Below are 26,897 nucleotides of genomic sequence, written 5' to 3' on the forward strand. Positions count from 1 at the left end.
TCAGCTTTTGGCCAGTGGTTTCAGTTTCTTGTTCTCTGGAGAGAGACTGAAAGTTAGACTTTGCTTTTCCTTCTCTGGAATTCCGGATTTTCTCCCATTTTCTACTGGACTGCCTGATTGCTGTAACATCAGAGCACGTTGGGAGGACTTTCCACCGGGCACAGAGGGCCTGGCCCTGGGCCCAGCCCCAGCTCCGAGGAGACCAAAGGGAGGACTCGAACACTTTCCCAGGTTTTTCCTCCACAGCGAAAGATTTTACCATTTAACATTATTTTCCTTTCCCGTGTGTTTGTTAAATAAATAGTTTTATCTTCTTCACTTTCCTTCGAGGAAATTTTTTTTTTTTCCCCCGAGCCTGGTGGGGGAGGGGTGGTTGTGCCTTCTCTCAGAGGATATCTTTCTAAATTTGGCCAAACCAGAACACCTTCCCATGGGCAGGCAGGTGTTCAGCCATACCCAGGAAGGCAGGGCTCCATCACTCAATGGTGACTTGGGAAGAAATATGCCATCACTCTGAATGTCCCTCTGTCTTCCTTCATCATCCCCCCATTTCATTGCTGAATGTGATGTCACGTTGTCTGGGGTATCCCACCCCCACTGTGTCCCCTCCCAATTCCTTGTTTACTGGTAGGATGGGGAGAGAAGCAGAAAAAGCCCTTGGATCTGTGCAAGACCTTCTCAGCAATAAACAAAATATCCATGTGCTATTTCAGCCACCAGTCAAAACCCAGCCTCCTACAAACTACTGTGAAGAAACCTAAGCCAATTCCAGCCAAAACCAGCACAATAGTGAAACAACTAGGATTTTAGAAAAGAACTTTTAATCTGTTTCTAAACCCAGGATGGAAATTCTGCTACTTGCTTCCATCTATTTCACAATGACATTCCTAACACAGCAAAGCTACTGATGCTAAGCAAGCAAAATTATGCAAAGGGAATAAACATACTAAATCACATAGTGTTATAACTCAATGAAGTGAATTCTATTTTAAACTTACTTATTTAAGTTAAATAACTAATGTCTCTCAACATTGGCAATATGACCAAAAATTATAGACCCAGTTTTCTAAAGGTCAGTCCTGAAATACAGATGAACATGCACTTAAGGGGTATCAGGACTAGATATAACATGATAACTTAAAAAAAAATTCTTGTGTTCCCTTGCAGCTCAAAATCAAGTACTGTACTAATCTTGGGTCACCAGTCTTTGTGGCCTATTTAAATACGCACAGAGATAACACTGAAAAATGTCATCATCTATTGCTATGTGTGTAATAAACCCTTACTATCATAAATTGAGGGGATTTTACTGCTTAATTCCTACACTGAGTAAGCTTCAGTAGCTTTCAGGTGTCTCGCATTACTGGTTTTATGACTTCTAATTTCATTAAATATAAGTAGTGATAATGAAGAAATGAACTGTTAGTTATATCTGCCTTCTGACATTAATGTAGTGAAGACTGATATTTGGTCATGCAATATTTCATTCTGCTTTTGCTCTACAACAGGTGGTTACTGTGCTTCCCTTCCATGAAGCAACAGTGACACTCAGTGTTGAAACCCTTGCATAGACCAGAGGAACCCTCTTCTTCTCTGTATTTCTTATCATTCACCATTGTAATTTAAAATTTGGTCAGCTCTCATAGGCTATTAGAAAAAGAACAGTGTACCATCTTGAAAAATGATCTAAACCCTCCCTCTATGTTTGTATCTCAAAATTTTTGCCTAGATTATTAAAAAAAACCCCCAAGCTTTGTTATGGTACTTACACCATTCACTTTTTGAATGAGATCTTGATTAGACTGAATTGCACAGTTCAGAAATTGATGTGGGTGGTGTTTTGGGAGAAGTGTGTTTCAACTTCAGATAGGAGACTGAAAACAAATGAAAGAGTTTTTCCATCTGCATACAGATACTGCAAATCTTTGGGGAACTTTGAAGATCTACTTGATGGAAACAGCTGTACATAAATACACAGGTTTAAGTAATAAAGATATTTGAAAACAATGGGGATGTGGATAAAGTTTGCCTCTGGTCACAGCTGGTGAGGCCCTGTCCTGCCCTGCCTGGTGCCATGACCCCCATGGCACTCAAGGCAGTGACAGCATCATTGCCTTGGAACTTGCCTACTTACAGAGATAAAAATTTTATACATGCAGCAACTTCAGAAATACTGTAACTTCTGATACACATTATGTCTGCTAACAGTAGCCCAGCTGCACAAAGTATTTAATTCTGAGACAAGAGTGGCATAAAACCAATGGAAAAATCTTCTGTCTTTTTTGATCTCCTTTTGTAACCGGGTGACCCACCAGGTGGAAGAGGGAGAGGCTGTGGATGTTGTCTGCCTGGACCTCAGCAATGCCTGTGATGAAATCTCCCTGGAAAAGCTGGCAGCCCACAGCTTGCACTCTTGGCTGGGTTAAGAACTGTCTGGATGGCCAGGCCCAGTGGGTGGAGGGGAATGGTGGTGGATCCAGTTGGTATCTGGTCACTGGTGGTGTCCCCCTGGGATCAGTGTTGGGCCCAGTTCTCTTTAACATCTTTATTGATGCTCTGGATGAGGGGATTGAGTCTACCATTAGCAAATTCACAGACAACACCAGTTTGGGTGGCAAGAAGTCTCTGCAGAGGGATCTGGAAGGCTGGATTGATGGGCTGAGGCCAATGGTCTGAGGTTCAACAAGACCACAACAATTCCATACAGTGCTATAGGCTGGGGCAGAGTGGCTGGAAAGCTGCCTGGTGAAAAAGGACCTGGGGGTGTTGGTCAACAGCAGCTGAATACGAGCCAGCTGTGCCCAGGTGGCCAAGAGGCCAAGGGCACCTGGCCTGTGTCAGCAATAGTGGGGCAGCAGGAGCAGGGCAGTGACCGTCCCCCTGTGCTGGGCACTGCTGAGGTCACACCTCGAGTGCTGTGTCCAGTTCTGGGTCCCTCAATTCAGGAAGGACTTTGAGGGGCTGGAGCATGTCCAGAGAAGGGAAAAAAACTGGGGCAGGGTCTGGAGCACAAATCTAATAAGAAGCAGGTGAGGAATCTGGGTGCCTGGAGAAAAGGAGGCTTGGGGTGTACCTTATCACTCTCTCTGCAACTCCCTGACCCGTGGTTGTAGACAGGTGTGGGTCAGTCTCCTCTCCCAGTGACTATATCCAAGAGGATATCGTCTTAAGCTGCTCCAGGGAAGGTTTAATTTGGACACTAGGAAAAATTCCTTCATAGAAAGGGTAATTAGACCTTGGAATGAGCTGTCCAGGGAGGTGGTGGAGTCACTGTTCCTGGAGGTGTTTAAGGAAAACTGGATGCAGTACTTAAGTGCCAAGGTCTAGTTGATATGGTGGTGTTTGGTAAAAGGTTGGATTCGATGATCTCAGAGGTCTTTTCCAACCTAATGGATTCTGTGATCTACTTGAAAGGGAAAATAATAATACCAAATATATTTATGACAAACAAAGTTGTGGTTTAACCCAAGCTGGCAACTAAGAAAAACACGGCTGCTCACTCAGTCCCTCTCACTCCACCACCCTAGTGGGACAGGGAGAGAATTGGAAGTGCAAAAGTGAGAAACAAACTCATGGGTTCAGGTAACCAACAGCAGTTTAAAAATTTAGAAATAGGAATAGTAGTAGTAATAATGAATTGCAAGGAAAAGAGAAAAATAAAATGAAAACAAAACAAAGAGAAGAAATGAAATTGAAGGAAAACAAGGGATTAAAATGAAAAAAAGAAACATGTCAGTTGTTTTGGCACCCAGTGTAGTGCATTGAAGGGTTGAAATCATGGCAGATTTGATTGGAATGTGCTACACTGAATTTGTAGCTGTTACTGCTGTTTAGCTATTAATTGGCAGGCTGCTGTGCTTTCCATGGGGCTTGCTTTCCTGTCTGTCTGTTGGAGTCCAGTGCATGTCAGTGGCTGTTCTGATCTTGCTGCCAGCTGCACTGTTGGTCACCTCAGTGTGTTGTGCCTGGGAACACTTTGGTGACAGCCATGGCAAAGTGCCTGGGCTGGGGGGTGGCCGGGGCACTGCTGTGCTCCTGTGCTGCCATACTGGACGGGCTGGAACTCCAGTGTGAACCTGAGTTGAAGGGACTGTGACTCGTGGAAGAGTCCATGGTGGAGCAGAGAACCACTGGCAGCCCATGGAGGATCCCATGGCGGAGCAGGTGGATATCCAAAGGCACATGTGACTGCATCAGAAGGCTTTTCTGGAGCAGGCTCCTGACATGACCTCTGGACCCATGGAAGGGCTCCACTCTGGAGCAGTTCTTGAAATACTGAGGCCTGTGTGGGAAGGACACACATTGGAGAAGTTGAAGGCAGCCAGCATTTATTCTGAGCTCCAATTGGTTTGAAGATTTGACTTGGACTTCCATCTTCTTTTAATGTTGTCTTTGTTTTTCCTTACTGACATAAAATTTTGCAGTCTGTGGGAAGAGGGAGTGTGTGACCCGCCACTGGCAGGCAGCTGGGGCAACCACAAACCTATGGCTAAGGCACAAAGAGTGAATTCATGTCCATTACCTTGCTAACTGGAGGAGCCCTGAAGCAACACCTGGGCTACACAAGTGCAGAGCAGGCAATGTTAAACTCAGTCCATGTAAGAGGACGACTGGCTGTTCACATAGTCTCATCAAGAGCTACTTCCAGCTGTCTTCTGCTTTTCAACCCATTCTCCCAACAGAGCAGAAAAGGCCTTTGCCAATTTTTTTGCAAAACTTTGCTGTGGTTTGTATTGATGAATCTCATTGATTTGTAAATCCAAACAAAATATTCTATTGCTCTACTTTTATCCAAAGGTATATTTAGTACTTTTCTCATAGGAAACACATTTTTACAGAGCTGCTGAAGACTAATAACAGAGGCAGCAGACAAAAATAATAGCAGCATGGGTATTTTAATTCTAACATAACTCGTCCCTTGGCAAAAGGCCAAAAGATGTGCTGCACAAAATAAAATACTGTACATTTCTTGTTGTGCCCTTTTTTATTTAATATTATTACTGCACCATATATACTCTAGCTATAACTTGCCTTCTCCTTCCCCAAACACCTTTTACTAAAGACAAAATTGCACATATATTTAAACTATATATCTAAGCCTACACAGCTAAGTCAACAGTTTAGAACTGAATGCTGAAACAAATCGTTTTTGCTAGGCACTAAGCAGAGTCTTAACTAAAACAGTGCAGCCTCCAGCAAGGATTTACACACCTGGGCACCTACATAGAGGTTCAATACACTCCAGTTAGAGGTGACTGTCTCCAGGATGGCATAGGGAGTTGGAGATCCCATATGAGCCCTGGTTCTGGGTGTACAATGAATTAGAACAGTAGAAAACCATTATTTTACGGAGAGTGTTGGTGGGAAGAAGGCGTTGACAGAGGAAAACTTGGAAGACTGCTCTTGGTGGTCTCTCAGCTTGTGTTGCTTTGCCACTACAAAACCTCAGCTACTGTCCTGCTGTAGAGACCAGTGGGCAGGGATCCTCTCATATTTCCTTACAAGGAGTAACCCAAAAAACCTTTTATTTCAGTTACTCAAAAATATGCATGTATTTTATACATCTTATGTATGCATATATAAGGCAATGAGCTAAGGGAGGGGGTCCAGAGGAGGCTACAAAGATGGTGATGGGTCGGGAGCATCTCTCTTATAAGGAGAGACTGCACGATCTGGGCCCGTTTAGTTTAGAGAAGAGTGAAATGGATTCTCAGTAATGTGTATAAATATCTCCAAGGCTGGTGCCAACGGTATGGTCCCAGACTCTTTTCAGTGGTGCCCAGTGACAGGACAGGGGGCAATGACTATAAATTAAAACACAGGAAATTCCACCTCAACAAGAACGTCACGTTGAGGGTAGCAGAGCAATAGACAAGGTAGGCCGTGGCGTCTTCTTCTCTGAGGAAATTCCAAGCCCACCTGGGTACGTTCCTGTGCTACCTGCTCCAGCTGACCCTGCCTTGGCAGGGGGTTGGACGAGATGATCTCCAGAGGTCCCTTCCAACCTTAAGGATTCCGTGATAACGCATACACGCATATATGACACGCGTACGTGCCGTATGCAGTTTGTCGACCCGCATTTACACGGCGAGTGCACTGAAGTGACGCACAGGGACACACGGCAGGCACACGACAGGCACCCACCCTCACGCACCCGCGGCGCAGCCTCCTCCCGCCCCAGCGCGGCCGCTGGCGGCAGCAGCGCCGGCCCGCGGAGCGCCGCCCCCGCTCCCCGGGGGAGGTCAGGCCGGCGGTAGCGGAAGCTTCTGCCTCTCTCCCTCCCTCCCTCCCTCTCGGCGTCCCGGAACCAGCCCCGCCGCCGCCGCCGCCACCTCCTGCCCCGGCCCGCCGGCAGCATGTCAGCTCCCGGCGCCGCCTCCCGCAGGTGACACCCGCCCTTCCGCTGCCGCCGCCTCCCCTCCTATATGGGCCACCTGCTCTCGAAGGAGGCAAGGAGCCTGAGCCGGGACCGCCGCCGCCGCCCGCGGGGGAAGGTGCCGCCGCGCAGCCGGAGCTGCTTCCTGCGCGGGCCCTGCATGCTCTGCTTCATCGTGCACGGCGCTAGCCCTCCCGCCCCGGAGCAGCCGCTGCCCGCCGGAGACCCGCTGCTGCCGCCGCCCTACGTGTCGCTGAGCGTCGCGGAGCAGCGCGTGGCCCGCCGCCTCCTGCGCCTGGCGCCCGCCGCCTGGGAGCCGCCGGGCCGCTGCCAACGCCTCTTCCTCTCCGGCCTGCTGCCCTCGCCGGTGCGGGGCCTCCTGGGGCCGCCCGGCGAGGTCTCCTCCGAGATGGTGTGCAAGCGCAAGGGGGCCGGGCTGCCCGCCTGCCCGCCCTGCAAGCAGCCGCGCTGCGCTGCCGCCGAGCCCGAGCCCGGTGCCTGCCAGTGCCCGGCGGAGCCGCAGCTGCTCGCCCTGCCCGGCGCCGCGGGGGAGAGCGGCGGGGGCACCGCCGGGCAGAGCGGCGGGGGCCAGCCCGCCTCGCCGCCGCCTCCCGCACCCGAGGAGGAGAAGGAGCAGGGCCGGGAGGAGGAGAAGGAGCGGGGCGGCGAGGCGGGCTGCGAAGAGCCGCTGGAGTACCCCGGCGACAGTTGCCGGGAGCTGCCGCCGCCGCCCACCCCGGACATCAACCAGCTGCCGCCCTCCATCCTCCTCAAGGTGGGTCGGGGTGGGGGGATGGACGGGCCAGCCCTCTCTTTGAGGATGTGGGAAGGGACTGTGCCAGGCCGGTGTCGCCGGGCGGACTCGGTGCAGGGGGGAGCCGGAGGAGGCCGGCTCGGTCCGGAGCGGTCTCAGTGCCGGGCTTCGTGGAGATAGATAGGGTTGTGGGGGTGTTGTTGGGTTTTGTTTGTGTCCTGTTCGCTGTTTGTTGTCCTGTTCCGCCGTTGTAAACGGCGTTGTGAGCCATTACCTGGAGGTGCAGACACACAACTCAGCTCCAGAAGCTGTCCTCGTAAATGTTTTGGCTGTACCCGTTAACTTCGTAAGGTGCCCTTCCCAAGTTGACTTTTACTTGCATCACTGGTGTAATACTCGCCAAGGGGGCCTGTCACTGTATTTAGTGCTTCCGTGGGTGTTGGAGCTACACAGACAAGTTTTCAGTGTTGATTATTAAACGGTTTCTATTGCTGTGTATTGTGGATCAATTTTGGCCCTAGTAGTTCCACAGTATTTGCAGCCTTCTTGAATTACATGCTTTCATAACTTCTTACACTGTATATCCAAGGAATAGTCTCACCTTTCCTGTCCCTTCTGCTGTCTTTCTGTTTCTTTAATACTGTTCTCTTTTGGAACTACTTTCTGTTTTTAATCTAGTCTCTTGACCACTGTGCTGACTTCCTTCAGCTAAACATTAGCTAAAAAGAGGAGTGTAGCTGAAACTGAGCTGGTGATGTTTTCTATAGTCTGATAAGAGTGTGCCTATAAATTTTGGGGAATAAGTTTTTAGGATTGCAGGACTTTCTCAGAGGTCAGATGGCAGAACTTAAAGCAGGACATAGTAATGGAGGAGTGTGAGATATGACTTTTGGTGTTCATATTTTCTAGTTGTACATCCAATGTAGAAAATACTTCCTTTACTCTTTTGTTCTCAAACAGTAACAACCTACTTATCTGTCTGTCTTGCACATAACACTAATTCTGTGTGAGGTTTGGTTGGTCTGAGGTTTTTTTTTGTTGTTGTTTTTTTTTTAATACTTATGAGTGTTTTAGTAATGATATATTTCATAGATGCTCTATGCAAATTAATTCTAGGCAAATAAAAACTCATGAACTATCATCTGAATTAATCTCATCTGTGATTGTAGAATTGAAACTTTGTCTTGTAGTTCTTCTAGAAGGGAATACATTTGTTTGCCACTGTTACTGGAAAATAACATTTTTCTTTGACACTTGGTTTTAGGATTTGAAACTGGACTTATTAGATTAGCGTAGCTGAAATACTTTTTGATCAATGGTATGAGTACTTTTCTGTGGTTATGTTTAGTACTCAGTTTCACTTTTTCAAAAAAAACCAATGTCTAACTCTGCCATTGATGCCTTGAAGTGGCTACCTGAACAGAGAGGCCACACAAGATTAAGAGAATAAAAGCAGGTATTTGAAGGGCCTTCGAAGGTATGCCTTGGGAATCAAAAGCCTCAGAGGTGCTCCACCCAAGATGGACCCTGGGTCACGGGTTTTTCACACTTTTATAAGTTTGGTCCATTTGCATATCAGGGTTAATTCCCCAATTATAATTTCAAGTAATTATGTAATTACCCCAAGTTTGCTCCCCCTGTCCAGAGGCTCAGTTTACATATTTCACAGTAAGGTGTCCTTGAGTTCAGGCCCAGAGAGGGTTTGTTACATCTAACCAAAATGTGAGAACAGTAGCTAACAGGCTATACAAAGTTTCAGAGTTACATACTAGGCAGTGCAGGATCTAAAAGGTACAAAAGCTAAAACCTAAGGCATCACCGTAACTTTGATGATGAAAGATGTCATGTCCATTTCACCTGTGGACTAGTTTAAATGTTATTTAATCTCTTCTCTATTTTATATAGACACAGTATTTTATTCTTACCTGTACTTTCAAGGTTGTGGGGTTCTTTTGTTCGGTTGGGTTTTTTTTGCAAACTAGGTATTTAGTTTTAACCCCTGCTAGAAATTAGGTAGGCAGCCACTCACTCACTGCATCTGCAGACTGGTGGGGAGGAGAACTGAGGGGAAAAAAGTATATCTTGTGGGTTGTGATAAGAACAGTTTAATAACTGAATAGAAATAAAGTATGCTACTAACAATGTTTGTATAAAAAAGGGAGCAAGAAAGAGAGATCCATGTGATGCACAATACATTTATTTTGTACCACCTACAAAGCACTGTACCAGCGACTGAGAAGAATTCTATCCTAGCTGAAATCAGGACAGACATCTACCTTCCCCAGTGATTTTTGTCTTTATAGTTGCCCTGTAGTCCAGTTCCTTCTGCAATGTCTTTGAAGAAATAGGCCATTATTTCCAGCATTGTGGTAGGAGCCAACCTATTCACCCCCAAATTTGCCCTTCAATCCTTAGTTGTCCTAACGAGTTGGGTTTGTGTTGGTTTTTTGAGATTTTATATATATGTATATATATATGCACACATACACAAGATATGTGTATCTTTATCTGTATGTCTGTCTCTCCTAACTATTCCATTGTTTGGGGTTTTTTTGGCTGCTTCCAAAATATACTACTCTGTTATGGAACTTTTAACTTCAGGTTTCTAACCAGGCATCCTGTCAACAGATTACAAGTGTCTTCTTATGATGGGTTTTGATACAGATAGAATATCCTAAATATAATCCTTTCTCCAAAGGTGTCATTTTATTATGAGAGGGTGGGAGACAAATATACTGAAAATCTTTACTGAGCTTTTCACAGTAGGTAAAGGAGATACAAACCTTAATACAAGGACAAGAGATTCCATCCTGGGAAGCATCAGGAGACAGATCCTGCTGGTTTTTTTCTTGATTCCTACATCTGTGACCTCCTGATGCAGTGGTGCTGGTACAGGAGCAGCTGTCAGGAGTGTCTGTAGGTGGCCTCAAGACAAGCCCAAAGAAATACGTCAGGGACTCCTTAAGCCACTGGCCACTTTGTCTGCTGGGGTGCTGTTTTGCTGTTTGCAGTGGTTCAGTCTCCTGTAAGCTAAGGGTTTGATGGAAGGTGGGGTTTGTCAGACTGAAACTGGCCTGCAGATCATTAGATGGGCTGTAGTGGTTTGGGAGGTTCATGGTGCAGTGTGCCAGTTGATCCTGTTTTCCTGGCTGCTGAAGACGTATCCTGGTCAATATGAAGTGATAAAAGAATTGTGGTTTCATAGTCAGGCTTTTGAGTTTTGCTTTTCATTGGCTGCTGAAATATATATGAGAAAACAATGTTACACAGTGGGCAAAATGTCATCTTTAGTCTTAGTAGAGGAGGGTGATTACCTTTTACTAAAGGGTAATTTGAAGCCATTCTCTTTAAAACTCCAGGGGAATTAAGGAATTACAGATCAGACAGCTGTAAGTAGCTTGACTGTGTCCTAGACATGTGTGAAGGAAAAAAAAAACCCCAACAAACAGGGACCTGTTTCTAAGCATGCAGTACAGAAAATTACAAAATCTTCCGTGACATATGACTAAGTTCTGAAAACTTTGTGGTACATGTCACAAATCTGTGCCTATTGAAGTTTCACTGCTGTTTGTTCCTGGAAAGCATAAATAAAATAGAAAAATAAATAAATCTTCCTGTTTTACCTATTACCTCTTTGCAGTGCTGCTGTTTAATCAAAAAAGGTGTAAAATGGTCTGCAGACTGTGAGCATACGAGAGAAAGCCAATTCAAACACTTCAGATTTCCTTTTGAAGTTTATTAACAGGAGTTGTGCATGTAAAACACAGAAAGGAAATTCTCTCCTGTGCTTGGTGCTTTAAAGCCTCTGCTAGAGTACTGCATTAGGCTGTGGGCACTGGGATCTCCCTATAAAACCCACACACAAATGTGAGGGGCATCAGAGGAGAGCCAGAGGTCATCAAAAACATGGCCTATTACAGTAGCTGGAAGATTCTGGTCAAATTGAATGACACTTCTTTATATAAAAGACTGAGATGCAATCTTTAGTTAAGAGAAAATTGATAGGAAGTTCAACTGTGTTCCTGTCCCTTGTCGTATAGAAGGAAATAATAACCTTAATTTGGGTGAGATACTTGAGTGTTCTTACACTGTATCATTTTCCAACTTTTAACAAAAGTGGTTTCCTGTTTCTTAGGTTATGTGACAAGTTGGGATTTCTATTTATTGATTCTTTTTTAAACATCAAGAGGAATGGCATTATCAGGAATGGTTGGGGTGTGCTCAAACTTGCTTCAAAACAAAAGGGTCTAGAATAGATGATGTCTTCTTTTTGAGGTCCTCTTTCTCAGTTTGCTGATCTTATTTTTATAAAGCATGAGCGCGTGCCTGGAGCAGAGATTCTGTCAGTTTTGGCTTAGGGCTAATCCACTCTAAAGGGAAGAGAAGTGTGCATGTATTTTATTTAATGTAGGGTTTTCATATATATTGCTACTATTATTTGAAAGACTATTGACTCCTTTCCTTGTATCTTTAGTCAGTGCTTTTTACTTATTTTTTTCATTCTTCCCTTGTAATAATAACTTACAGGTTTTCTTTTGTTGCCATGATAATTTAACAAGCTTTTTTATGATAATGTTGATTGATACAAAATGCATTGCTGCAGTCATTGTACTGCTAGCTCTGAATTTAAGATAATCTGAGTAATAGGAAGTGGGTTTGATAGACTAGAGCTAGACCTTTAATTTTGTCCTCTGATTTTTGAATGCTGGCATTTATTCCTGAAAAGACTGCATGTGCATGTTATAGTTGCACTGTGATTTTCTTTTTTAAAAATTTTTTTAAAAATATTTATTTGCCTAGTCAGGAGGCAGAGGCATCAAAATACGTCATTTGTATTGAACTTTATCCTCAAGTTCATTGAGTCACTTTCGTAATACTAGCTTTCCTTCCTACGTATGCTGGTGTTCTGAACAGATTATCCTGTCTAAAGTTTGTGTTGAATCTGCTCAACTCAAACTGTATTTTAAATATAGCACTAAGAGACATGGAACAGGTTTTGAACCTTTGTGGCTGCAGCTGGGAGGTAAAATGTCCTGTAACTCCACTATTAATTTGCCTGAACTTTTTTTTTTAGCAATGATCAACACAGCAGTGTAGTTGTTACGGATTTCTTTTGGTTTTTTTGGCTTTTTGTTTTTTTATGAAGGTTACTGTCGCCCTGTGATTCTAGCAGGGAAATGAATCAGTTTGAGGTTCACTGTTCTGTTACTGAGCTGCTGGAATGCAGTTGAGGGGCACAGTTGTGAAGGGAAGGTGTGCCAGTGGAGTAGTAACTAAAAAGAAGACAGTATATGCTCATTTTTTCAATGATAAATTTCTAAAATAAATTTTATGATTTGTTGCATAATTATAAAAACAATTGTTTTGCTTTGCAGAGATGTGTTTGAGAAGGTGGCTTTTGTGTAAGCTTGTAGGTTTTAACATCACAGAATGAGCTATGTGATGCAGGAGAAATGTCTTGGAATGAAATTTCTGCTTTTTCTGACAGGGATAGAGCCCTTAGCACTCACAGGCAGTGAAAGTTTCCCTAATGTTGTTTAGGTGTTGTCTTGGCTGGTTCTGCATCTCCAAAACTATGTGTTATTGCATGGAGAAAACTAACAGCTTACAAGTTGTGTTGTGTTGGAATGTAAAGTAAATTAAATGTAACTTCTGCTTTTGTTCCCTATTCATTTATTTGTTTCTTTTGTTCAGGTTGCCTGACCCATGTTTGATCTTTCACAGATTTTGCTTTGTTTTAATGTCTCCCTCTGCTTTTAAACTGGCATGGTGACTCAGAAGCACTACCTGGTGTCTTTTAGTGAGAACAGTTGGGTTTCTGGGAGTAAAAACGTTGTGAGCTCCTGCAAATAAAGGTACTCTGCTTATTGGTCAGGACTCTTCCCCTCCATTAGGAAGACAGTCATTTCACACAGACAGAAGCTGAAGTTGTGTTTTGCCTTGCAGCTAAGGCAACCTGTGAGTAAGTGTCTGGTAAGGGCAGTGTCTGGCTCCTTTTGTAACCTCTGGCTGCATGTTCCTGCCACTGCCTTTGTGCTCTGTAGAGTGATCATGCGATTGCAGGGTGAGTAAATTCATCTGGCTAATCTGACACCAATCTAACGCGTCAAAACTTTTCCTTAGGATCAGCTGCCTGAAAAGACATTCTCTAAGTACAGTCACTAAATCCAGTGCAAAAATTCAGGTGACTGAAAGTAGGGGACTGGTAAACTGTTGCTGTGAATGGCAACTTGCCAAGAGAATACTGGCTGTGATTGAAATCACACCATCGCTTTTCCTGGCTGGCACAATTTACTTAATCACAAGAGCACTTTTAACTTAATCTCCTTCATGAGGGTACTGAGGCTCCTTTCAGAGGTGTGTGTGTTCAGTGCTCACATCTTTCATCAACTCAGAATCATTCATATTTCCCTTGTTCTTTTCAAGTTATGTGGGCAAAGTGAAGAAATCTCTTGAAAACAAAGCAGATACTTGTCTTTCCTTCCTTCCTCCTCTCTTATATATGATTTTTGAGTTTTCTGAATAGAATGAAGCAGCCTTTAATAAACATAACCTCCCTGGTAGCTTAACTGCTCTATGCCTGCAATTAGCAAATACTGTATTTTACAGTTCATAGTAAAATGTCACGCACTAAGCATGTTCTTTTTGTCAAATGGTACTTGAGAAATATTTTTGTTAACAAAATTTTAGTTAGTTGCTAAAAAAGTTGATGAAACGAATGAGCAGTTTTCCAAAAATGAGTGTCTCAACTTACTTAGGCACCATGAAATGTTTGAGTGTACATTTTATTGTTCTTCTGTTGTTAATTCCATAAGCTTTTTGGTTTCAAATGAATCTACCTAATACAGTGAAATAAAAACAATTTTATAGATACCTGTTCTTGAATACAAAAGTTTTTTATTGATAGAGGAGAGCTTCAGTCACAGAAATGAAACAATTTCTTTCAAATGAAAATGATGGACAGAAATAGGAGATGCATAGATTCACCTTTTACAGTCTCTTCTGCCATGGGGCCTGTATTTTGTTCATGTTCATAGAGGTATACCTTATTCTTAAAATTAGGAGTATCTTTTTAAAGACTGGTATTAGCAGTCAACTGAATTTTCTTGCATCCTTTGCTGAGGCAAAAGTTTCTTTACTCTGTGCAATTAATTTGTGCAAATTAATTCTAACTCCTTGATTATGGTTTTTAAAAATATTTTTTTTAAAATTAAGGTTGTCTTTTGATAGGTTAAAATTATTTCTAGAATTATGCTTATGTTTACTTTACATTTGATTTGGGTGATGTGAGTTACTTTTTAGAAAACTTCATGTTGAGGATACTGTGATAGCAACCACATACACAGTTTTTTCCTACCAAGCTTTTTTTCATAGTAACTTGCATGGATGTGGTTGACTTTTCATTATTTCCTTTGATTAAAAGTGCAGTTATCTGCTTCACTTGATTCACTTTGAGGAACTTGATTTAAAGCCAAAATTACCAAATATTTAAAGACACACTAAATAAACTTATTACATGGATTTGTGATATTTTAAAGCGGATCTTTAGTCTTTTAAAAAAAGGTATTTATAGGATGTTTTTTGGTGGTTTTTGTTTGTTTTGCTGTTTTTTTCCTCTGTTCCTGCTGAATGCTGAAATACTAACATTTAGCACAGATGTTTAAAGCAGTCTTTTTTGAACATGCAGGTTGAACTATCTAGCATATGTAGAAACAGTGGGGAAGTGTTAAGAGTGTAATGTCTGAAGCCCATTATGCAGGGACTTGGTGGTAAAGGAGAGAATTGCACAGAATAACTTTATTTCTCATTTTTCTGGTTGGACACTTCACTAATATTAATCAGCATTTGCTTTCTCCCTTTCTCATCCGTGGTCTTACAAAATATTCTAGAAAGTTGAAAAAAACACCAAAACTTGGTCAGGCACTGTTTTTTGGTGGTTGGAATTGTGCTGTGCAAGGACTTCGTTTAGCTGAATTAAAATCAATTGAACATCACCTGATTCAGAATGGTGGATTGACTCGGGTGGGGTACTGTGGAATTAGCTGTGCTTTGTTGTTTAAAAGTAAATCAATGTGGCCTTTCTCTTGTAAGGGATTGATATGGTTGTATCTATCAACATAAAAGAAGGCTGTTTGAATTGAGTTCAGTAGATTGAATGTGATTTGACTGAAAACTACCTATATCTGTTAGTTGACTTTTGCTGTCCTGGGCATTGCATTTTTGTGTTTTCTTTCTGACGTAGGATCAGTTAGGTTGGAAAACATCTCCTAAGATCATTAAATCCAACCATTAACCTGGTACTGCCAAGTCTACCAATAATCCATGCCCCTAAGTGCCACATCTATGTGTCTTTTAAATAACCTTCAGGGATGGTGACTCCACGACTGCCTTGAGCAGCGTGTTCCAGTGCTGGATAGCCCTTTCAGTGAAGAAATTTTTCCTAATGTCTGAACTAAACCTCCCCTGCCTCAACTTGAAGCTATTTCTTATTGTCCTGTCACTTTTTGCCTGGGAGAAGACCCCAGCACCCACATGGCTACACCCTTGTTATAGGCAGTTGTAGAGATGCTAAGGTCCCCCCTGGGCCTCCTTTTCTCCAGGCTGAACACCCCCAGTTCCCTCAGCTGCTCCCCATCAGACTTGTGCTCCAGACCCTGCCCCAGCTCCAGTGCCCTTCTCTGGACGCACACCAGTACCTCAGGATTTTTGTGGTAGTGAGTGACTCAAAACTGACCACAGGATTGAGGTGTGGCTTCACCAGTGCCCGGTGCAGGGGAATGGTCACTGCCCTGGTCCTGCTCCTGCACTATTTCTGGTGGCCAACTGGGTGTAACTCCATTCACCAGCACTCCCTGGGCCTGGCTGTCCAGCGAAATTTTTTACCCAGTAAACAGTGCACCCACGCAAGCTGTGAGCAGACAGTTTCTCCAGGAGAGTGCTGTGTCAAAGCAAACTGTGTCAAAGACTTTACTGAATTCCAGGCAGACAAAATTAACAGCTTTTCACTCATTACACCAAGCAGGTCACCTGGTCATGGGAGGAGACCAGGTTGGTCAAGCAGGACTTGCCTTTCACAAACCACTGCTGGCTGGGCCTCACTCCTGGTTGTCCTGTATGTGCCACGTAATGACACTTGAAATGATCTGCTCCATACCCTTATGCAGGACCACTGACAGCATTGTGGTTCCCTGGATCCTCCTTCGAGCCTTTCTTGTAGATGAGCATCACATTTGGCAGCATCCAGTCAACTGGAAATGCCCCCGTTAGCAGCCAGGACTGTTTGTTAATAATTGAAAGCAGCTTGGTGAGCACTTCCACCAGCTCCTTCGGGGCCCATGGATCCTGTTTGGTGCCGTAGACTTGTCTGTGTCTTAAGTGATGTAGCAGGTCACTGACCATTCCCCTGTGGATTATGGGGGGGACTTCATTCTGCTCCCTCTCCCTGTCTTCCAGTTCAGTGAGCTGGGTACATGGAGAGCAACCAGTCTTGCTGTTAAAGACTGAGGCAAGGAAGGCATTGCTGGTCTTCAGTGAGTGTGTGTGAACAGTTTTATTTCAAAGCAAGAGCTTGTTGTTAAAGAATTTACTGTGTCTGGAAGGTATGATAAGGCTGTCAGTGGGGAAGATTGGGTATCCTTGAATGGGATGTAGCCTGAAGGCTCAGAGATTCTCTTGCATCCATTGAAGGGAAGAGAAACACATTGATCTTAACAATGACATGAAAGGGTGAAGCAGGAGGAACTGACATCTGCATTAGGAATTTGAGCTGGAAGAGGGTGAGATTAGAGAGAGTGAGTGAGTGAGTTTTCCAGAACTCTGCTACCTCTTCCCCTGCCTTTTGCCAACAGAGGGAAAAAAGAAATGTAAAATGGTTCTAGAAAAAGCTATTAGACTTTTTTTTTCCTTTACAGTGCTGAAGGATATTCTGGTGTTTGGAAGGGGGATTAGGCAGAGTTGAGGGGGAACAAATTGAATGGTGGATATGAAAGTGTACATGTTTGAGTACAATTTTCAGGAATTAAATGTGCTAACTAGTAGAACCATTGCCTTCAAAGTTCTCTGTCATAAGCAGGAGTTAAATGAACAGCCTTGTGGGTAGGAACGGTTTTAGATTCCAGCTGTGTTTATACATCCTTGGGAATTAGAAAATTTAAGTCAGGAAAATTAAGCTGCCACAGTATCAGTATGTATCTAGAGAATAATACTGAATTAAAGGGTGCTGAAGTCATCAAAGTGAGTCAAAGCATTTTATGCATTAGTGTAGTATTTTAACCAGTAATGAGGCTAATCCCTTAATGTAAGGGTGATGTGCCACCACCTGGAATAGTATAGTCCTTGCTACTAAGTTCCATTTAGTGTAATTCAATACGTCGTCTTTTAACAATTGCGAGCTCTGAAGAGAAGCTGATGTTTTACATGGCATTATTCAGCATCCTTTTATAGCTGGAACTTTTACAGCTACTACAGACAATAAAACTGGCAAGACCTTGTTTTTGAGCACTACCGCTTGTGTAGCTTACAGGGTTACTCCTGTGTGTGCTGGGACTTCTGCAAAGACTTGGTATCACTTCTCGTCCTGGTGGCCTCACTCACTGTTTTGTAAGAAGTCAGTTTGCAGCACCTGTACTTCTTAATTGTCTCTGCTTCTAGACTTGAGTACAGCATGGACTAAAACATGGCTACAAATGCTTTTGGACGTTTTTCAGAGTATTTTCTATGCAGCAGTACTGTTTGTGTCAAGTACACAATCAAACTTGTTTCTTTTTTGTTTTGTGGTTGCTACAGCTGTTTCATGCGGGAGTAACAGGTTAGCAGTAGGTCTGTGATTTGTGAGGGCTTTCAGCTTTTGTTGGGATGGTAGTGTGCTGGGTTGATCCTGGCTGGACACCAGGTTCCCTTCCAAAGCCCTGGCACCCCCCTTCTTGACTGGTGAGAGAAAACATGAGGAAAGGTTCACGACAGGGAGAGATCACTCAGTGATTACTGTCCTGGGTAAAACAGGCTGAACTTGGGGAAATTGGTTGACTTTATTACCAGTCAAATCAGAGCAGTATAATGAGAAGTAAAACCTACATCTTTCCTAACCTTTCCCTCCTTCCCTGGCCTAACTTAATTCACAATTCTCTACCTCCCCCCGCCATTCAGGAGTACCAGAATAGGGGTTACCGTCAGTTCATCATATCTTGTTTCTGCTGCTCCTTCTTCATCACATGTTCTCACTCTGTCGTCTCTGGTTGCAACTTGCTTGATGAATTTTTTTTTTTTTTCCTTCTTGCATTATCCCAGAGGTGCGACTGCCATCACCGACAGACTCAGCCTTGACCAGCATGGGTCCATCTTGGGAGCCGGCTGACACTGGCTCTCTAAGATGTGAGGGAACGTTCTAGCAGCTTCTCAAAGAAACTGCCTTTGTAGCCCCCCTACTCTCAAAACCATGCCATGCCAACACAGTATAAACAAAATAAAATACAAAAATTATTTATGGGCGGCTTTCATTTTAACAGTGGCAGCTGTATCAGCAGCAGTCTTTACTATTTCATGTTTACTATGTTCTTCAGAACCGCAAGCTGTTGTTTCTCAAAGTAAAGGTGGTATTTCTACAAATAAACATACTTTATTTCTCACTTGAGTAAAGATTAGTTGGAAGTATTTTGTAATGCCAACCTTGATATCCTTTGTTAATATTAACTGGAGTCAGTCAAATGTCTGTCTAAACATCATGTGGATCATGTTGCTTTGTTCTCTTCTAAGTTTTTTATAACTGTTAGAAGATTCAGTTTTCTGTTTCATACCAGTAGCAGGAACTCAAATTTCCTACTGCTCTTATAACTTAGAATTACTGAGCATCATCAGACTATCACCTTTTCTAATGTTTAGAATTACTCTTTTGCAGCAGAAATGTCAGATGCCAGATTGCCACTTACTATTCAGCGCTTTCTTTCTGCTTGACTGAGGGCAATGGTATTTTTTGAGTGCTGATTGCAGCCACCTTCTGGTTCTGTGCGTGGTCTTGCCAGTACAGACAAGATCTGCAGGAAGAAAGCAGACACTGGTTGTTTTGTTTGCACTTCTGTCTGCTGTCTTTAACTGGTTCCCTCATGAGAAGCAGACACTGACTCTGGTAATGGCCAAGCAAGGCCTGTGGGGAAATGCGGTTCACGCACAATCCTTCAACACTGAGGAGTCTTGCATAAGAGATTGAAAGTTTCTCATTGCTGGAAAAAGAGGGGAATGATAAATCTTGCAAGCATTTATAGTGTCATGAATTTGACCTCCTCCCCTCGTATTAGAGCTCTGCTTCATCAAGGGTTCTTGTAGGGATATATGTATTTAAAACTGCTGGGATAAGCCATCCCCTAGAACAGAGGGTACAATTATGGTTGTTATTCTTGACAGTTCGTTGTCTAGTCTCTTCCAAAGACCACCCAATGACCAGAGTTCTGTTAAGTTACCATTATAGTTCAATGCTTCATTACTCCTTTTTTCCTGCATGTGTGTTTTCCTCTTTGCCATCCCTTTTCCTTGACTAAACAGTCCTAGTAGTTTCCTTGAATGTTTTCATATTTTCTAGACTTCAGTGCTTTCCTATGGATACTGTCCAATATTTTCAGATTTTCTTGAGAAAATTGCCTGAGATTGGCAATAGTACTTCTATTTAGTACTTGATGTCCTCAGATCAGTGGGAGGACTTTTTAATGTTTTGCGGTCTGTACTCCTGTGTAGGTATAATGCCACTACTGCCTTTTCCCATTATAGGATCACATGTAGATTTAAGTTCATTTGTGGTGGCAGGGTACCTTCATGTGAACTCTTCACAGACCTCATTTTTATATTTATTAGTAAGCAACAGTACTTTTAAGACAGGGATTAATGTAATACATGTTATAGCAATTTATGAGGTTGCTATAAAGTTACAGTTTATTCTTTTTTTTTTTTTTTGCCAGCTGCTACAGTGCTCAAAACCTTGGGGTATAAAAGGCTAATTTTATGTTTAAGTTCTCTTCTGTGACACTGATTTACTCTGCTAATCTGCTCTACCATTCCGTGCCCCCTTCCCACAAGACTTGATGTTTTAATACCTTTATGACTCTTCTTACCAGTTTAGTTTAAAAAATAAAAAGAAAGATTTTCCATCCATTTCAGGATGGGAATGAAAGCACTTTTTAAATGGCTTGCAAATAACATTTGTAATTCTTTAGGTGTGCCATCTCAGAAGCAATTTTGAAACTTAGTCTATGAAATGAGTACTTAAGTAGGATATATTCTATGGTTGGTTATGCTAATGTGATTTACTAATACTGTCAGTTCTTGTGGGATGTAGGTTTTTTTGTTATTGTCTGACTAATCAAGCTGGAGGCAAGTACTAGATCTGTGTGTTATAATGCATGCTAATACTTTTCTTTTACAACATGCATTTGTAATAAAATATTTTTGTCTCTAAAATATGATTACATCTGACAATTTTTTTGTTTTCTTTCTTTCCAGATATTTTCCAACTTATCTCTGAATGAGCGTTGCCTTTCAGTGTCATTAGTCTGTAAATATTGGCGTGACCTTTGTTTAGATTTTCAGTTTTGGAAGCAACTGGATCTCAGTAGTCGTCAGCAGGTATGAAAATAGCATTGTGGAAGAATTGTTTTGATTACTAAGAATTTGTTCTTAGAACTTGTACTTTTGACTAGGGGTAAACAAAAGAAACACGTAACATGGTGACACCTGTACTTTCGCAGATTTTTCTGCTATTAGCTGAAAATGTCTGGACCCTTAGATTGGTTCCTTTAAATATAGTGCATTTTTTCTGAAATCAGTTGTGAAACAGTGTGAGCACAAGTGCTCTATGACATGGGTTGTGGGTTACCTGTCTCAACTCTGCATCAGGTGGTCTGGAACTATCAGACCTCTTATTAATTCAAAGACAAACATGAGCATTTCTGAGGATGCCGTAGTTGAAAGAATGGTCACATACATGGTGCTTGCTCTGTTTGTTTTAACAAATTTTCTTTTTTTTCTTTAAGGCCTTTAGCTGATCCTAGAATGAAATATTTGTGGATTCAATTTAGTGAGATCCCTAGGACCTGAGCTTTAAATTGTACAGGGTAACTTTGCTCCTTGGAAACGCCACCGCCCTTAGGTTTCTTGTTGAGTGGTGACTTGCAGGGGTTTATAAATAGTATCTTGAGAGTTTCATGAAAATACAGGGTACAGAGAAATAACAACTGGAGGGTTGCGTTTGAAGAAGGATTTTTTTTCTTTGCAATTTGTCATTGTTGTGGTTTAACCCCAGCCAGCAGTCAAGGCTCAGGCAGCTGCTTCCTCACTCCCCCACCAGTAGGGTTGGGGAGAGAACTGGAAGAGTAAAAGCTACAAAATTCATGGGTTTAAAGACAGTTTAATGAGGAAAGCAAAAGTTACGCACACATACACAAAAAAAGCAAGACAAAGAATTAATTCACTGCTTCCTGTCAGCTGGCAGTTGCTCAGCCATCCCCAGCAGAGCAGGACCCTATCACACAGAACGATGATGCGGAAAGACAAACCCCATCACTGGAAATGTTCCCGCCTTCCTCCTTCTTCTCCTCACTTTATACACTGAGCACAGTGCCACATGGTCTGGAATATCCCTTTGGTCAATTAGGGTCGCCTGTCCTGTGTTCCCTCCCACCCTCTTTGCCAGCATGGCCATGTGAAAAGCAGAAAAAGCCTTGGCTCTATGCAATCCCTGTTCAGCAATATGAAAACCAGCACAAATCCAAAACACAGTCCCATACTAGTCACTGTGAAGAAAATTACTTCTACCCCAGGCAAAACCAGGACAGTTCTTTTCCATCTTAACACCTGCCTGATGAAAGAGCAAGAAAAAAGGTTTGACTTGCTATGAGTGAAAAACAGATTGATTGCAGCAAAGACTGTTCCTCAGCTGTATAAGATAAAAGCCAAAAGGGATTCGTGTTGCTCTCCTGCCGTCTTTGGTTAAAGATAAATCTCATCTATGCCAAGTGATGGATAAGTATTTCCGAATCGTCCTTTATGTGATTGTCTTCTTTTAAGATTATTGTCCTTTTGGCTAACTACAATGGGTATAGATGCAAAATGGATGGAATGGTTTTTTACAAAGGTATTAAGGCAACTTTGCAGCGTGTCCAGACGCTGCTCTGTCAGCCACTCTAGCACCCACCACCCACTTGGGACCAAAGCCCCCCTGCACTTGTGGCCCCAGGGAGGTGATGGATGCCCTGCACACACCACACTCACACAGTCAGACAAGTTTCCTTACTGGGTCAACTTCAGGTTTCGCACTGCAGAGTCTCAAACTTCTGGGTCCTTAAAATAATGTAATCACTGGGCAGCAACAGAATAACAGCTCAAGCTGGAGGAGGAGGGACCCGCAACCCCAACCTCCTGGGCTTTTATGCCCTCACAGTCTGTGCCTGGGTACATCTGGGTGCCCTTGGCTCCTGCTGCGTTTCCAAGTGTCCTCACCTGGCTGTGTCACAGGTCTCTGTGCCCTTTGTTTTGCAAAGGATTCGCACCAGTTCATGGCCTTTTGCCTCTGGCTGTGCCACGCAGAGCTCAGCCTGAGCTCCACTGCAGCTGCACCCCAAGCTACCTGCCCTGAGTGTATTCCTCAACAGTCCTCACTTTGGTTTAATCGAGCATACCTGCTAATATATTAAAATGAAAAAAACCAAAAGTTTTAAGACATTGAAACACTGCCCTTCCATACAGCATTACTACCAGTACCGAACATAATAGAATGAAAGCTAACATGTTTGTCATAGGACAGAAATTATTATCAATATGAAGTCACATATATTTCAGTAAACAAAGGCAGTAATGTTCATTGGCTACAAGTTACATAGTTCTGTTATTTGTTAGTAGTCTACCTTCTGTTGGTTAAATGATTCCCTCAGTTCTTGGGCTAATTAGTCCACATACTCCGTCTTCCTCTTGTGTTGGTGTGTTTCTTGGGTTGGTGGTCTGTGGTGTTTGCCATCCCCCCTTGCCAGAATCGCCTTTTACCCAGTTGGAGCTGATTCAGCCCAGTTGCTGAGTTGGTTTTGTTAGTTTCTTCCTTATCTAGGGAGTTCTGCCAAATGTCATTGTGGTCTGTAAATTCTGCATTCTTTGCGTCCACTATCAGTAGTATATCACTCTCCCCACGCTTTGTTAACCTCCCCTAGGAACTGAGGTCATTGAAGCACATCAAGCCTTAAACCTTAATAAGTCAATTCTACCAACAAGTAATTTATCTTTCTAATACCTGGACATCACAGATAGTCTATTCATGGCTGAAAAGAGGAGTAGGTCTGTGGTTACCCTCCTAACTCTGGAGCTCAGTCTGATACTTGAGAACTTCTGTCAAGTTGGGCAGCTGTTTGGCATTCTTTTTGTGGTAACATAAATTCCTGCAGCTGCCCATATTTTTTTGTACTTGTCTAGCTGTTGCCTCTCCCTCTGTGAGCTTTATCACGAAACTATCTAGCTACAGTCTACGTAGTCTGTCAGAACTAGCTTTCCCCCAATTGTCCATATTCTATCAAAACCATCAACCCCACCCCCAAAACCAAACCAATTACAGTAAAATATTCAGCCATAGGTGGTATTTGTAAAGGTATAATTTAATTCTCCCTGTAGCTCATGGAAATGCATCTTACAAACAACCATTTTTGTCCTAGGGACATTAAAGATCTTTATGGAAAAAGTTATATGTGAGTATTTGTTTTTTCTTTGCAGGTCACCGATGAGCTGTTGGAAAAAATAGCATCAAGAAGCCAGAATATTACTGAAATCAATATTTCTGATTGTCGCAATGTATCTGATACAGGAGTATGCATATTAGCAATTAAATGTCCTGGGCTCCTAAGGTATACTGCCTACAGGTGTAAACAGCTTTCTGACACCTCTATTATTGCAGTCGCCTCTCAGTGTCCTCTTCTTCAGAAAGTGCATGTGGGCAATCAAGACAGACTCACTGATGAAGGCCTGAAGCAGGTAACCATCTATTCCACAAATTTCTTCTGTAAATTTAGTATATTTCAGCTTAGCAAGTGGAAGAAGATACCCTTTCTCAGGATTTAATTAAAATCACAAAAAATCTTCTGTTTTAAAAGTTGGTGTACGGAGACTTTTTTTTGGTGCAGTAAATGCTGTTCTCTAGACACTGCACATACTTTCTTTTTCTTTTTAATACCCAGGGATTAAATGATCCCTTTTGTAGTTAAGTCTGCAGTTTGATATCCTATACCTCACTTCTGTTGGATTCAATTTTCCTGAGCTTGGTTGCTATTTGAAACCTGTGTTTAAGTAACACGTTTTTGCTTCATGAATGCTGAAGGTGACTAAGATCTTTATTTGTTGGATGTGCAGGAAGGTTTCATCAACTTTCTGAGAGTGTTAAAGGAGTATTTAGGAGTTAGGGTAAATCAAATATGCTGTTGAGCATAAAGGCATTGTTAGCTACATATACACCCAGTAAATAACTTAGTTCTTATGTACTGCTCTTAGCTCCATTTGGTTGACTGTAGTTAGCAACTTCATTTTGTCGTGTATGTAGTTAGAATCTTTCTTATTTGCATTTACTGTTTCAAAGCCTGAAAAGAAAGATAATTTTTAATGGGGGTGGAGAAGCAGAAAAAAATTCTTTTCTCCCATCTCTTCATTTTAGTCAAATCCTGTTGTTGTTTATTTTACCTTTGATTTCATTAATTGCAGCTCGGTTCAAAATGCAGGGAATTGAAAGACATACATTTTGGGCAATGTTACAAGATCTCGGATGAAGGAATGATCATTATAGCTAAAGGCTGTCTGAAGCTGCAAAGAATATATATGCAAGAAAACAAATTAGTAAGTACTTACCCTGATTTTTTTCTTCTTGAGGCATTTTGATTGTCAAAGCTTTCTCTTGCTCTTTATCTTTTTAAAATTTTCTTTAGAATGGCTGCTTTTTGCAAGTGAATTGCTTAAAAATGTTTCTGGCTGTGAAAATTGCAGTTCTGCAAAGATGGCTCAGAGGGTGATGCAAAGTACAAGTTAAGCTCAATGTATTAACTTGTTTTTAAAATGACATTTCAGGAGTAATTGTTTGGGAGATGCATGGTTTGTATAGGAAAATATTTAGTTCATATGGAATGTTTATTTTGTTTCTACAAGTGCAGTAAAAAGTGCGAACTTAGCTAAGCTGAAAGTTATTTGGAGCTTGGGTTCTTGATTGCAAGTGATACAGTCTGATCATATTTTCTTGAAATATGTCACTTTCTCATCAGGATAAAGTAGAGTAGTGTGCCTGTGCCTGCAGAAGGAAGTTGTTGAGGAGTAATAAAACAATCTTGTGTCCTAATTCTAAGCGGTCTCTGAAATGATGGTTTCTAGTGTAGAAAGACAGTAGCTTGTAAATGGTATAGCAGAACACTGACTTAGGCGTTTTTTAAGTTTTATATTATTTTTAAAATTTGTTTCTTGCAAGAAAGTAGTAAAACTTGCTTGCAGTTGGATTATTAACTGTCAGCTAACATCACGGTTTTAACCTTTGTTTCAAAAGTGCTGAACTGGAACAAATAAATTGTAAGAAAACAGCATACCTTGTATTCAAGAATCATTTGATATTTGGCTTCAAATAGACAAAGAAATGCTAATGCTTGAGCTTGGTTTATATTAAAAAAAAAAAACCATTCTGAAATCAACAAAGAAAGAAAAAGGCAGCCAGTTATTGGTTTTGATCAGAACTGTAAAAAGTTGAAAAAGAGGAGATAGAGACGTAAACTGAGATTTCTGTACAGTTCAGATGCAGAAAAAGGGTGTGTCCCTCCTCCTGTATTGGAACAAAATCTTGAATATTGTCAAAGTTAGTCCTTCTAATACTTACCTTAATACATAAAAAACTTTAAATGAGAAAAAGAAAGAGAAATAAATGTTCTGAGAAGACTGGAAGAAAAAACATCTTTCTTCTCTGGAAGGAGAAAGGTAAGTAAATTCCAGATATTTATCTTTGAAAGGAAGAGTAAAACCTTCAAGATTTGCATAATTGTATGTGAAAGATTGCTTAATTGTAATTAAGAATGATGTGTGTTTAAATATCTCCGTAATTGCTTGATCATTGGAAAATATGTAGGCAAGGTATTAGCTTTCCTTGTAGATACATCTTAGAGTTCTTGTCATTGAAGTTATTATTCTCTTTATAGTGTGAAATGTTACCTAAGAAGTTGTTATTGCAGTTATTAGCACTTAAAGACTTTGTGGTTTTAATATCTGAAATGTCATCAAAGTTCCTAGTTGAAATGGAACATAGGAAGTATCTTAATTTTTTTTAAGGCAATAGTGAAATGTGCTCTTTACTTGCACTCTACTTGGTTGCCTTCATTGTTGAAAATGTATCACTGATTTTTGATTAGAAATAAGACAAAAATACTTTCTGTCAAATGAATAGGAAATTTCTCTAAATTTTGTCCCTTCTAGTAATTTGTCAAGTGACTTATCAAAACTGAATTTTTGCCTAATTTTTCATGAATGTGCTTTCTTTTTTTAGTACCTAATTGTACTTAAATTCTCACCCATCGTTAATTTTTCAGGGGGAAGAGAAAGTCTTGTGGCACACTTGGTATAGCTCTGTAAAATTAAAATTCAGCTTCATAAATCTTCATATGTACACATGAAATAAGTTGTGAAGCTGTTATGAACTCCAGGGTGTTGAATCCTTAGAATAAAATAACACTTGAACAATGCCACTAGATGAGAAAGCTGAAGAAGCTGCTGTGCTTTCCCCTTGCTAGG

General features: G+C 41.8%; 1 protein-coding gene and 1 long non-coding RNA gene across 2 annotated transcripts in view; both read left to right on the top strand.

Moving 5' to 3' along the window:
• Positions 1-6,281: 6,281 nt before the first annotated feature.
• The window catches only part of FBXL17 (F-box and leucine rich repeat protein 17), a 276,492-nt gene continuing 255,876 nt past the window's right edge, over positions 6,282-26,897 (top strand). The window contains exons 1-4 of the mRNA XM_039567060.1: positions 6,282-7,151; positions 20,616-20,738; positions 23,865-24,122; positions 24,843-24,974. Of these exons, the coding sequence (XP_039422994.1) occupies positions 6,426-7,151; positions 20,616-20,738; positions 23,865-24,122; positions 24,843-24,974 (1,239 nt within the window). The 5' untranslated portion in view covers positions 6,282-6,425. The remainder of the gene's footprint in view (positions 7,152-20,615; positions 20,739-23,864; positions 24,123-24,842; positions 24,975-26,897) is intronic.
• LOC120411501 lies at positions 12,062-13,188 on the top strand. The gene is made up of 3 exons (XR_005603831.1): positions 12,062-12,153; positions 12,855-12,985; positions 13,077-13,188. It is a non-coding gene; the product is annotated as an uncharacterized LOC120411501 (long non-coding RNA).

Source organism: Corvus cornix, chromosome Z, assembly GCF_000738735.6.
Source record: "Corvus cornix cornix isolate S_Up_H32 chromosome Z, ASM73873v5, whole genome shotgun sequence".
Taxonomy (NCBI): domain Eukaryota; kingdom Metazoa; phylum Chordata; class Aves; order Passeriformes; family Corvidae; genus Corvus; species Corvus cornix.